The sequence below is a fragment of the Anthonomus grandis genome, chromosome 14, assembly GCF_022605725.1.
Source record: "Anthonomus grandis grandis chromosome 14, icAntGran1.3, whole genome shotgun sequence".
Lineage (NCBI taxonomy): Eukaryota > Metazoa > Arthropoda > Insecta > Coleoptera > Curculionidae > Anthonomus > Anthonomus grandis.
Genome location: NC_065559.1, coordinates 1,110,736 through 1,124,435, shown reverse-complemented (window position 1 = coordinate 1,124,435; position 13,700 = coordinate 1,110,736). Strand labels below are relative to the sequence as shown.

The window sequence follows — 13,700 nt, the reverse complement described above, 5'->3', positions numbered from 1 at the left end:
AACATGCATGGTGAGTGCAAATGATTGTGATTATGATCGTTAAATATTTATTTATTCAACGAATTTTTAGTACATTTCTGGTTTTGGTATATACAACTATATATGGTTAAGGTATGTTTATGTTTATTATTCTGTTTACAAAAGGGAGAAAATTTGGGCATTTAGAAAATTGATAGTGGATTTAGATAAGTAGTTTTTAAACTCAATCACTACACCTCAAATATTTTATAAAATTCTTCTGAAAAATCATTATTTTTCGTCCATATTATCCAATCTAATAACGCTGTTTTTATATTAAATATTTATATATAAAATTACATTAAATTTAAATAAACAGTGCTATTAAATTAAATATTGCATATATATTTTCTGCAAAAATATTGTTTTTTCTCAAAACAACCCTTACCCCCCCCACCCACCCCACACATTTAAACAGTAAGAAATTCCTTTGAAAAATCACTGTTTTTCATCCATAATATCCAATCTAATAGCACTGTTTTTGTATTAAATATTTATTAATACACATATATATAATTATATAAAATTTAAATAAATAAACTGTATTAATATATTGGATATTAATGACAAAAACAGCTGTTATTCATGCGCATTATTTTGGAAAACAATGATTTTTGAAAACGATTTCTTACTAATAAGTTGTATGGGGTGGGTGGGGGGATGAGGGTACGGTTAATGAAAAATAATTTTTTTTACAGAAAATAATTGCCTAAAAGAAAAATGTTTTTTAAGAAATCTATAGGTGATAAAAAAGTCTATAGTTTTTGTATCTATACATTTTACATAACCTTAAGGTTTTTGAGTAAAAAGTGATAAAACCTTATTTTATTAAAAAGTTTATATTGTATTAAATGTGTTTTCAATTATACTATAAAGGTTCTTTTGCTAAAAGACTTAAGTAAAATCAGACCAATATTAACAAAGTAACGAATTTTTAAAAAAATTTGTCACATAAAAAATTCTTGTACTTAGTACTCTATAGTAAGTGTATTTATTTCAATCCAGATTCTGGAATGTAGGTGTTGGACCCTAAATGCTGAATCCATAGTAACTTGAGTGTTCATAAGCACACCAATGACCGTTTAAATTTAAAATATCAATCGTATCCATTTAAGTTATGCATAAAAAATTAGGAAATTAATCATTAATGGATTTTCCTATTTATTGATTATTTAAAAAGAGGCAAAATTCCCTATTAAAAAATTAATTAGTTTTGTCCATATATGTTTAAAATAAAAAAAGTCAGTCGGGTCCATTTAAGTTATGCATACGAATTGTTAGTAGACTTCATCAGTCGTTCTTTTTTACCTTAAATACGTGTTTATATATTATTTTAATTTTCCCGATATACGAATTAATGCATTGCATTTTCCAGAATTTAACCATTCTATTATCCAAAAATTAATCTATGGACTAGATCCTTGAATCTCAAGAGGGAGATTCTTTAGATCTGGATGGATTTTAAGTTTTTAAATAAAAATTTCATTAGTTTTTCAAGGGAAAATTCTCGTAGCTAAACACCATTTTAAGTACAAAATTAATTATATTTTAAGAGACTGCCTATTTTGGTGCAAACAGCCTTAAAACAAACTCTTAGTCATAATTATTAGAAAAAAATGCACATTTTTTAATTGAAAATTTTAACGTAATTATCCTGGTAATTTCAGGCTTGAGGATTTCCTTGAATTGTCAATCTCACCCCTTACAAAAAATCAAAACTAAAAACTAACCGTCTTATTACATTTTTAGTGTCTACTTAGTTAATTAAGGAATCGAAAGTAGATTATTAAAATTAAAATTCATCCTTATTTATCATCAAATTTGGACATAACTATTTAGTGACTATAAATATTTTTACAGCCAAATAGTCAAATACATTTATGGCTAAATAAATTAATGTATTAAGGAAATGGGTATCGTAGGCATTTTTGTTATGCATTCATTATAATTTTTTCATTCACAGAACGCTATGAATAAATTAATTAATCAATGCTGGATTCCAAGGTTGCTTGTGTCATTCATTTAAAATTTACTTGTCGCTCCACTTCTCTATAGTAAGAGTCATTAAATTTTAAGCATTCTCGTTTAAATAATATAGTGAGACAAAATTCTATTGGCTCTCACTTAATAAATATAATTTACTTATAAAGGTTTAAAGACTATCCGGATTGTTTAGGTTGTTTATATTTAGATAATCAATTAAATTCCCTATTATAATTCTTTTCACTTACCTTCGTTTTGTATCAGGATCTGCAGTAGGGCCACGACAAGGAACAACCGCATCGTTTTAATGCAATAATTCCAAAGGATTTCACCGGAATTTTTTTTGGGAAATCGCGTTCGAACACAGTTTGTCCTTATGCATTACTTTAATTTGGATATAGTCTGGAAAAAAAAAGATTTATATTATTCGCAGGATATTGCCAGAAATTTGTATTTTTTAGGTAAAGCTTGCAGTGGGAAGATGTATGTGTAAATGTATAGTAAGACATGAAATTTGTATGAATTTCTTACATAAAGATATACTTATTTGAGGGTAAAACCAGTAGAATAATGACATTTTTTAATTTATTTCCTAAAAATTCCACAAATATTCCTTAAATAGTTAATTTATTCCAGGAGTGTGAAAAAAAAAGATGAACTATTCCCTGGTATATTAAAGGATAGATATTCTATTTTATGTTTCCTTCCAGGAGTTCCTGGATCAGCAATAGGTATACCATAGACTAAATTTGGAGTCTATGGTGTTAAATTGAATATTTACTATTACGAAAATTATGAATAGCTTTTGAACGAGTGAGTTTATTTAAAAACGTTAAGAGACCTTTTTTGAGTATTAAATTCCCTTTAAGAATTTATATTGTTTTTTTCTATATACAGGGTGTCTATACGGGAATAGACGCGATCGATATCTCAGAAACTAATTGTTCAAAAATTTTGAAAATTTGGCCACATGGCACAGTCGATGGGGGCCACACAACTAAAATATTTTGACAGTTGTGACGTTTCCGGTTAAACCGGAAGTAGTTGTCAACTTCGTTATTTTAAAGGAATACCCTGTATATTTTTACGTTTTTGGTTTCCACGTGAAATTCTAGGTATATTTTGTGTATACCTAAGTGTATCCGTTTTTGAGATATTTTTAATTTCATGTGAAAAACTAGGTTTATAAGCCCTAACATAACTACCGATTACTCCCTTTTAGTAGCCTTTGTTTATTGGTTAGTTTCGTTTTTATTTTAAAGGAAGGACCACTGTAAAAGACTATTTTAATATTTGGCTAAAAAAAAGATACAGGGAGGTCAAAAATTAGCATTAAAAATTAAAATGAAAAAATCATTACAAGTCAATTTTTTGTAAATGGAAACCCCTTATTTTTATAATTTTTTCATAAAGATAATTAAAAATTAGGTTATCTAGTCCAAAAATTGATAGTTTTCGAAATATTGACAGTTTAAATTTGGCCGCCAGAGTGGTCTGAAATCCAATATTTCTGGACAAAATCCCTAAATCAAGTCAAATGTACATATCCTAAGGTTTTTTTGGGTCGCTAAATTCAAAATGGCGGACACAAAATGGCGGCCAAATTGTATTTAAAAAATAGCGTTTCGAATTAAAATCAACTTTCCTTTACGTTTGCGGGGTCGCTGAATTAGAAAATTTAATTTATTTTTTGATATTCAAAATGGCGGGTACAAAATGGCGGCCGACTCGTATAAAAAACAGCGTTTTATAATAAATCAATTTTTATTTATTTAGGTACGTTTTCTAGGTCGCCAAATTGGAAAATAAATTAATTCAAAATGGCGGTTTTTTGCAAAAAACCAGTTTGTATTGTATTGTAACCAATGTTTTACTATTATACATCAACATTATTTCAAACATAATTGTATATACTTTTATTATTAGATATTCTTATTTCATAATTAACAGAACCATTGCAATAACGACTCTTGTATGTCAAATTCGAATTGAGCGAACATAACAACCCGTCTTAACCGTAATTTGGTGCAAATCTGCTTATTTCTTGGAAAAAACTGTCCGCTATTTTTAACCCGCCATTTTGAATGTATTAAATTCTGATATCAAATTCAAATTCAACGAGCATAAAAAACACCCTTTAGGTCGATTTGGTCTGAATCCAATCTTTTTTCGATGAAATGCCCGCCATTTTGAATATATTGATTCTCATGTTAAAGTTTCGAGTAAATACTTAACTAATTTGATATACACAAAGTTTTTTTTTAAATACAAAAACAGCAACGTGAAGCATGATAAAAATAGGGGGTTTCTATTTAAAAAAAAAGACTTTTAATGATTTTTTTTCATTTTAATTTTTAATGCTAGTTTTTGACTCTAAGGTGGTCCTTTCTCTTAAATAAAACCAAAACTAACCAATAAATAAAGGCTACTGACAGGGAGTAATCGGTAATTATGTTAGGGCTTATAAACATAGGTTGTCCCATGAAATTAAAAATATGTCAAAAACGGTTACACTTAGGTATAGGACATTATACACAAAATATACCTAAAATTTCACGCGGATGCCAAAAACGTAAAAATATACAGGGTGTTCCATTTAAAATAACGAAGTTGACACCTACTTCCGGTTTAAGCGGAAACGTCACAACTGTCAAAATAATTTAGTTGTGTGGCCCCCATCGACTGTGCTAAATTTTCAAAATTTTTGAATAATTAGTTTCCGAAATATTGATCGCGTCTATTCGTCGTGAGACACGCTGTATTTATCGAAAAATTCAAATATAATTTTGTTGAGTTCAAATATAAATTTGTTGTAACGGCAACCACGCATTGCAGGTTACAATATTTCACTAGTGGCGGCAGCACAACACAGTCCCTTTGTATATCTAAATATAGACAATTTTTGATAGATCGACGTTTTTCATGTCGTACGTGACTGTAAGCAGTAGTTCTCTTCTGGTCGTCTTGTAGAAACATTTTGTTGTCATATTGGTTTGGCTTTGTGAAAATAACTTGGCACAAATACGTAGTAAAGAATATTAAGTGAATAATTAGTTGGTTTTATTTATTACGGATAAGAGTGAACCGAAAAGCGGGTAAATCCCCAACAAAATTATGGTCCTTCGCCCGGATATTTAGTGCAAGAAAAAATATATGGCCGGCGGTTGGCGTCTGATGGGTCTTAGAATATCTGTTTGCTGTATGCCGGAAAAAACATCTGCTATTGGAAAAGCAAAATACAGAAGAGAAACTTGGATCATTGGGATAAATAGCACGTTTGGTGATAAAATCTACAAAATCTAATCTAGTATTAGTAAATTTGGATTGCATATTATTGTAATTGCAATAAAAGAATAAAACACGTTTAACAATATTCAGGTTATTGGGATTAAGATATTGTTATACAGTGGTACCAGATTTTGGTAATTGGTAGCCAAAATTGGATAATTGGAAGAAAACAGTCAGGAAATTGGTTCCCTATGTTTGACTTGGAAATTTGGATTGATTATGGAATTTTGGTATTATAAAACATATATAATAATTATGGTGGAATATTGGATTTCAATTTGGTTGGACAATTCGACATGCAATTTGGATTGCGATTGGTAAATTTGGTCTAAATTAAAATTATACATAAATATTTATAATCTTGGAATATTGTAAGTATTTAGGCAAATTATTGTAAGAGATATGAGATATTATTATTCAATAATTATTGGGATTATTGTAGTTATTTGGTAGATTATAAGATTTGGTATATCTCTGATTTAATTAATTTCTTTAGATGTTTGGTACATATTATTATTATTGAGTGTATTATTAACATTATCATTGGTTACATTGGGTAACATTTATTGAAAAAGTTATGAGTTGGTGTTAACTTTTTATATTTTTTGGTGGAAAATCAATTGGTTATTTATTTTTTGGTTAAATTTGTACCTACTTACATTCGTACTTACATTACATTAAGTAAAGGGGCTATTTATTTGTACGGTTTTTTAAGGTTGACTCAGTCTGAAAGATGACAGAACCAACAGTGTCAGTGTTAATTAGACGCCGTGGGGGCATCAAGAGTAAGCTCACTACAGCTAACAACTTTATTAAAAATATTATACAAAATGTGCCTCAACCTCCACAGCTATTAGATTTGGAGACTCTTATGGAAGTTGAGAGTAGGTTACAAAATTTAATTTCTTTAAATACAAAATTTCAAGAATTACAAGAAGCCATTGAGGATGAGGTAAGTGTTGATACTCTAGAAAATCAGGTAGCAGAGGGACTCGCTTTTGAGACATTGTATTTCAAGACAATTTCTTTATATAAAAATACATTACATGTGCATAAATTTCAACATATTTTAAAACAACAAAATAATGATGGTTTGGGTGATGAGCCACAAGTTCAACCATCTCAACCAACACCAATAATTATTTCGAGACCTCAGTTGCCTGCTATTCCTATTCCGAAGTTTAATGGCAATACACAAGATTGGTTGGAATTTAGGGACACCTTTATTTCATTAATTCATTCAAATGATTCTATTGGGGACTTGGAAAAAATATATTTTTTAAAGGGAGCTTTAGAGGGTGAAGCTAAACATGTGATACATTTGGTGGATCTAACAGCGTCAAATTATCAGGTGATTTGGAATATGCTTTGTGATAGGTATGATAACCCAAATGTCTTGGTAAATGATCATTTGAAATTGTTGGTTAATATACAAAGTATATCTAAGGAATCACATAGTGATTTGCGCAATATTTTGGATGGTATTAATAGAAATTTATATTCATTAAATAAATTAGGCATAAATACGGATAGTTGGGATCCTATTATTATATTTTTGGTTTGTCAGAAATTGGATTTGACAACCCAAAGAGTGTGGGAGGAGAAAAAGCCTCATGATAGACTTGCCACTCTTAATGAATTTAAATCATTTTTAAAAAATCGTATTGAAATGTTGGCTTCTTTTGAGAAGAATAAAATTAAACCTAAAGTTGAAGAAAAATTGGGACACAAATATGGGACTAAACAAAAAATTGATTATACCTCTAAATCTTATTTGGGACAAACTTGTCATTGTGTTTTTTGTGAGAGTAATAGTCATTATATTTCGAATTGTTCAGATTTTATAAAGTTAACCATAAAAGATAGATTTCAAAAAGCTAAGCAGTTGGGCTTATGTTTGAACTGTTTAAGAAAAGGTAGTCATATGAGTAGGGATTGTAAAGTTAGTGGTTGCAGAAAATGTAGACATAAACATCATACTTTGCTACATTATGAAAATCATAATAATCCTGCTCATGTTACTCAAAATTCGAATGATAGTTCAGACAAGAAAGAAAATGCTCAGAAATCAAGTATTCAACAAATAAATTCTGTTTTTGCTAATGTTGGTTGTTCATTTGAGTCTGAATCTTTTTCGGAGGTTTTATTATCAACAGCTTTGGTACAAGTTGTGGATAATAGAAATAATTCTCAGATATTGCGTGTTCTACTAGATAGTGGGTCACAGTCAAATTTAATTACTTTAGAAGCTTGGCAAGCATTGGGTTTAACAAGTCAAGACGTTTCAATTTCTATTACAGGAATAAATCAAACAACATCAAAAATAAATAAAAAGTGTACTTTGGAAATAAATTCTCTTCATTATCAGTTTAAAATCCAGGTAGATTGTTTAGTCGTTCCTGAGATAAGTTCTTTTATTCCTAATCAAAATATAGATTATGCTTCGTTGGATATCCCATCACATGTTAAATTGGCAGATCCTTCATTTGCAATTCCTGGAAAAATTGATATGCTACTTGGAGCTGAAATATTTTATACCCTTCTTTGTATTGGACAGTTTACTTTGAAAAATAATAAGGTTATATTACAAAAGACTCGTTTGGGTTGGGTTGCAACTGGTTCAATTAATATTGGAAATAATTTTAGTACAGTTAAATGTAATTTAGCTATAAATAATTCAAATTCTCAAATACAAGATCAACTTGAGAAATTTTGGTCAATAGAAGAATTAGATATTGAAAATAAAGTATTGTCACAGGAGGATAGAGAGTGTGAAAAGTTATTCTTGGATTCAACTTTTCAAAATCCTGATGGGAGGTTTGTGGTAAAAATTCCTTTATGTGATAATCCTTCTAAACTTGGTGATTCTAAGCGATATGCTTTGAATAGATTTTTGGCATTAGAGAAAAGATTAAACAAAAATATAGAATTGAAAAATTTGTATGTGTCATTCTTAGATGAATATGAAAAATTGGGTCATATGTCATTGGATAAGGATTCTCCTAATAATATTTCTTATTACTTACCACATCATGGTGTGTTGAGTGATCATAGTCTTACAACAAAGTTGAGGGTGGTATTTAATGGGTCAGCAAAAACTACATCAGGATTGTCATTCAATGATATACAATATATAGGTCCTAATTTACAGGATGACCTTTTGGGAATTCTTTTGAGATTTCGTAAACATAATGTTATAGTTTGTGCTGACATTACAAAAATGTATAGAATGGTTTTGGTGAATTCATCAGATAGATCACTTCAAAAAATTCTATGGAGATCCGATCCTAGTCATGATATTAAAGAATATACATTGAACACAGTCACTTATGGAACAAGGTCAGCTCCTTATTTGGCTATAAGGTGCTTAAAGGAACTTGGATTGCAGTTTTCTGATAAATATCCCTTGGCATCAAAGGTCATTTTACATGATTTTTACGTAGATGATTTGCTAAGTGGGGCAAAAAATCCTCAAGATGCAATTACTTTGAGTAAAGAAATTGATTTAATTTTAAAATCAGGATGTATGAATCTTTGTAAATGGATTTCTAATGATCCTTTTGTAATGAAAACACTTTGTGAGAGTACTTCAAACCTGGAATCAATACATTTTGGTGAAAAAGAAAACTATAAAACGTTGGGTCTCTATTGGTCATTTAAGACAGATATGCTAAAATTTAGTATTTCATTTTCTACTTCCCATAAAATAACAAAAAGATCAATATTGTCAGATGTCGCAAAGATTTTTGATCCGTTGGGTTTACTTGGACCTTGTATAATCCTGGCAAAGATTCTTCTTCAAAAGTTATGGTCTCAGAAGTTGACCTGGGATGAGACTTTACCAATGGAATTAAATTCTAAGTGGGTAAAATTAAAAAATCAGTTCTCTACACTTAATAATTTGTGTATAAAAATTTATTTGTGTAAATGAACATGTTATTTGTGTAAATCCAACAAAAATAGAGTTACATGGGTTTTCCGATGCTTCTATGGATGCTTACGGAGCTTGTATTTATTTAAGAACAATTTCTTTAAATAATGAAATTGGAATATCTTTATTGTGTTCAAAGGTTAAAGTTTCTCCGTTAAAAACTCGTACAATCCCTTGTTTGGAACTTTGTGGAGCCTTATTGTTGGCAAAATTGTTAAAAAAGGTTCTTGAGTCAATAGAGCTCAATATTGAGGAGATTCATCTTTGGTGTGATGCAAAAGTTGTCCTTGGATGGATTGGAACCTGTCCAAGTACACTTGAAGTTTTTATTTCAAATAGAGTATCACAAATTCAAAATCTTACTACTCCCGAAATGTGGAAATATGTCAAATCTGCAGATAATCCTGCAGATCTTTTATCTCGTGGCGTATTACCAGAAAATATTATAGATTGTCCAAAATGGTGGCATGGCCCTGAATTTTTGTTCAGCGAGAATATTGATTGGTCAGGCTTTAAAATAGAACCTTTGGAGATTTTACCAGGAAGGAAAAAGAACATTCATATGTGTGAATTAAGAACATATAATGATAATGTCATCCAGTTTACAAATTTTAGTAATATTTTACGTTTAATTCGTACTATAGCTTATTGTTTGAGATTTAGAAATATGTTGCAGCTTGGTAAATGTAAAATAAAAGATTCTTTTACCCCTGAAGAGATAGATTTGGCTTGGATAAGAGCAATCAAATTGGTACAAGGAGAATGTTTTTGGGAATTTATCAATTTATTGGCTCATGATAAAAATAAAGACAAAACTATTAAATTAAACCCTTCCCTTTTTAAACTTCATCCCTTTATTGATGAAAATGGACTTCTAAGGGTGGGGGGAAGACTACAAAATTCATCTTTTAATTATCATAAAAAACATCAGATCCTTCTTCCTGCAAAACATCATTTTACCAAATTACTATTTATTTATGAACATAAAAGATTATTGCATCCTGGACCTCAAATGTTGTTGAGTGTAATCAGAGATAAATATTGGGTAATTGGTGGAAGAAATTTGGCAAGAAAGGTCTCATTTGAATGTATTGTTTGTTTTAAAACAAATCCAACTTCTTTAAATCAGATTATGGGGTCATTACCAGAAGAAAGGGTAACTTTGGCATATCCTTTTTATAATGTTGGGGTGGACTATGGTGGTCCTCTTTATATTAAAGACCGTAATGGTAGGGGAGCTAAAATAACTAAATGTTATATTTGTTTGTTTATATGTCTCTCTACTAAAGCAATTCACTTAGAGTTAGTTTCAAATTTAACTAGTGAAGGTTTTATCTCGACCTTTAGAAGATTTGTCGCTAGACGTGGCAAACCAAAATGTATCTTTTCTGATAATGGTTCCAATTTCATTGGGGCAAATAATGAATTGAAACAACTTGGGGAATTTTTACAAAAAGAACTTAACTTAATTTCTGAAACAATGATTAATGAACAAATAGTATGGAAGTTTATTCCATCTTATTCTCCAAACTTTGGTGGAGTTTGGGAGGCCGGTATAAAATCTTGTAAATTACATCTAAAAAGAATTGTTGGTAACAATACGCTTACTTTTGAATGTCTATACACAGTCCTAGTTCAGATTGAGTCAGTTCTGAATTCTAGGCCATTGGTGCCCATATCATCTAGTCCTGACGACTTAGATGCATTAACACCATCGCATTTCTTGATAGGTAGGAAATTGTGTAACCTACCAGATCCTAGTTTAAAACATGTTTCATTATCTAAACTTTCCATGTACCAGCATATGCAAATGTTACTTCAACATTTTTGGAGTAGATGGAGTACTGAGTATATTAATGAATTACAGGTTAGAGCTAAGTGGTACATTGAAAGAAATAATGTTAAGGTGGGTGACTTAGTCATAATTAAGAATAAAAACCTGCCTCCATTACAATGGAGACTTGGCAGGGTAATTGAACTATTTCCTGGCATAGACAATAAAGTGCGGGTAGTGAAAATTAAAACGAAGACTGGTGAAGTGAAACGTGGTATCTCTCAACTGTGCTCTTTACCAATAAACAGTGAGATATCTAGTTAAGAATTAATCTTAAGAAATTTTAAATTTTAGTTTGTTTTAGTTTGAGTGAGCTAAGGTTGTCTTTGCAAATATGTAGATAGTTAATCTTAATTGAAAGATGCCCTTTCAAGGTGGGGGGTATGTTGAGTTCAAATATAAATTTGTTGTAACGGCAACCACGCATTGCAGGTTACAATATTTCACTAGTGGCGGCAGCACAACACAGTCCCTTTGTATATCTAAATATAGACAATTTTTGATAGATCGACGTTTTTCATGTCGTACGTGACTGTAAGCAGTAGTTCTCTTCTGGTCGTCTTGTAGAAACATTTTGTTGTCATATTGGTTTGGCTTTGTGAAAATAACTTGGCACAAATACGTAGTAAAGAATATTAAGTGAATAATTAGTTGGTTTTATTTATTACGGATAAGAGTGAACCGAAAAGCGGGTAAATCCCCAACAAATTTTCAAAAAACTGTTTATTTTATTTTTATTCAGGTTAATATAATATAAAAATGTAACTTTTACATGATTTTTTTCCTAAATAACCCCGGAACAATGCTCACTTCAATTATTCCTTTAGAGAGATGTCTCTGACAACGTATTAAATATTCCAAGAATATTCTGAATAAACTCATTAAGATACTTATCAGTTAAATTACTGGATTTTTATAAATTGTAAATTTTCGTACTATTTGTCATTAAAAAATTGTACTAGAAAGACCTTATTTCTGGCCTGAGAAATTTACGAAGAGTTTTAATATATATGCAATTAATATTAGAGCAATTACACGCAAAAGTAAAAAAAATATTAGTACAAATGTTTTCACCTTCTAATGGGAAATTACACTGACAATATGACAATATTTATGTTATGTATTTTTTGAGGCCTTTGAACGATATGCAATAAATTTCTTCACATACAAAATAATTTATTAATTTAATTAGTTCATTCAGTTAGACTCATTAAACGTACAATTTGAAAATTATGAATGTAATGAATTTTCAATTTTGAGTTATGATCCTTTTAGGACAAATTAAATATTTCGTACAATTTTGTCGCTTCCCTATGGAAAACCGAGTTCCTTGTCACGACAATGTTTTCTTTTTCAATTAATTGCTGCTCTCTTTAAAAAAAAATTATGATTTTGTTTTTTTTTTTGATTTTCAACATCTTTCGTGCCCTAATACAAAAAAATGCATACTCATACAAATGCCTTTTCACCCTAAAACACACTAAAAAAACAAAAACTTCCACTGCATTTAAGAGAAAACCTCACTAAAAATAAATACCTTCGGTCCAAAACCCACTCCAGGTAAAACACACAAGAAACCCAATTAAGCAAAAAAATTCAATTTTCTTTATTAATAAAAAAACTTCATTTTAATTTTTTTTTTTTTTTGAAAAATCATACAAAAAGAAAACAACCGAAATACCGGCGACGTTTGCGATGTTAAAGATGCGACCAACGAAATCCGACGTCGACTGCGCCCGAACCCCGGGACGTCCGAAAACCATGTGCTCGAACGTCGCGACGGCGGGTCGTTGGCGTCGCGACGACCCCCTCCCACAACACTCACGGTTGGTTAAGTGAGAAAGAGAGAGATAAAAAGAGAGCGAAAGAGGCCCGATATGGTTGCCACCTGTATATCGTATTGTCCGAGGTTATTATGTATTAATTTTTCTTGCATTTCCTTCTCTTTCTTAGAAAATCTTTAAAAGAGAGATTGACAACTAGATTTTTGGATTGGAAATTTTTTCTCTAAATACATATGTATTATTATTATTATTTATAGGTTACATAGAGGGTAATTAATGTGTAATACCTTTGTAGCACTTATAGGCTCCATAAGTACGTTATTATTATTATTATTTTTATTGTTTTACTAGATTATCATTATATTATATTCCAGATTATATAAATAAATATTTTGATTTTCTAGACGAAATTCCAGACGTCGAATTTAATACTTAAACATGCAGCTTCATTACAGACCTGCAAAAATTATTAATAATTAATTAATTAATTATTTAATTAATATTAATTTAATTTATTTTCCGAAAAAAAATCCAGTTTTTCATATTTGTCCATAGTATTTTGAGCAAACCAAAAATTACCAATGCTGCTTGAAAATCGGCTTCTCATTAATTTTTTTTTTTGCAAAAATGTTCATAATTTTGTTTTATATTTTTTTTCTAAAGAACAATTGGATGGACACAAAAATTATTTAAACAAAAGTTGTTTGAAATATTAATGCGCACCAGATGCAATCAAAAAATAATTTTTAAGTGCAACAGTTTTCCAGAAAATTGGGAAAAACCTCCTAACAGGTTTTCCTTATTTTCTCAAGTTCTATTGAGAATCTGGAAAATTTTATTTTACCTTTTAATTCTTAATTAA

The 13,700-nt window shown here is 29.9% G+C and overlaps 1 protein-coding gene across 2 annotated transcripts in view; it reads right to left on the bottom strand.

Annotated features, from left to right (window-relative positions):
- LOC126744515 (carbonic anhydrase-related protein 10) overlaps positions 1-12,803 on the bottom strand; it is a 440,398-nt gene extending 427,595 nt beyond the window's left edge. The window contains exons 1-2 of one of the 2 annotated variants that reach the window (XM_050451949.1): positions 12,592-12,803; positions 2,250-2,403 (exon numbers count right to left, since the gene is read on the bottom strand). In XM_050451949.1, coding sequence (XP_050307906.1) covers positions 2,250-2,301 — 52 coding nt within the window. In that variant the 5' untranslated portion in view covers positions 2,302-2,403; positions 12,592-12,803. Of the gene's footprint in view, positions 1-2,249; positions 2,404-5,960; positions 6,022-12,591 lie in introns of those variants that run through there. The other variant, XM_050451950.1, reaches the window with a different exon arrangement.
- Between the last annotated feature and the right edge of the window lie 897 nt (positions 12,804-13,700).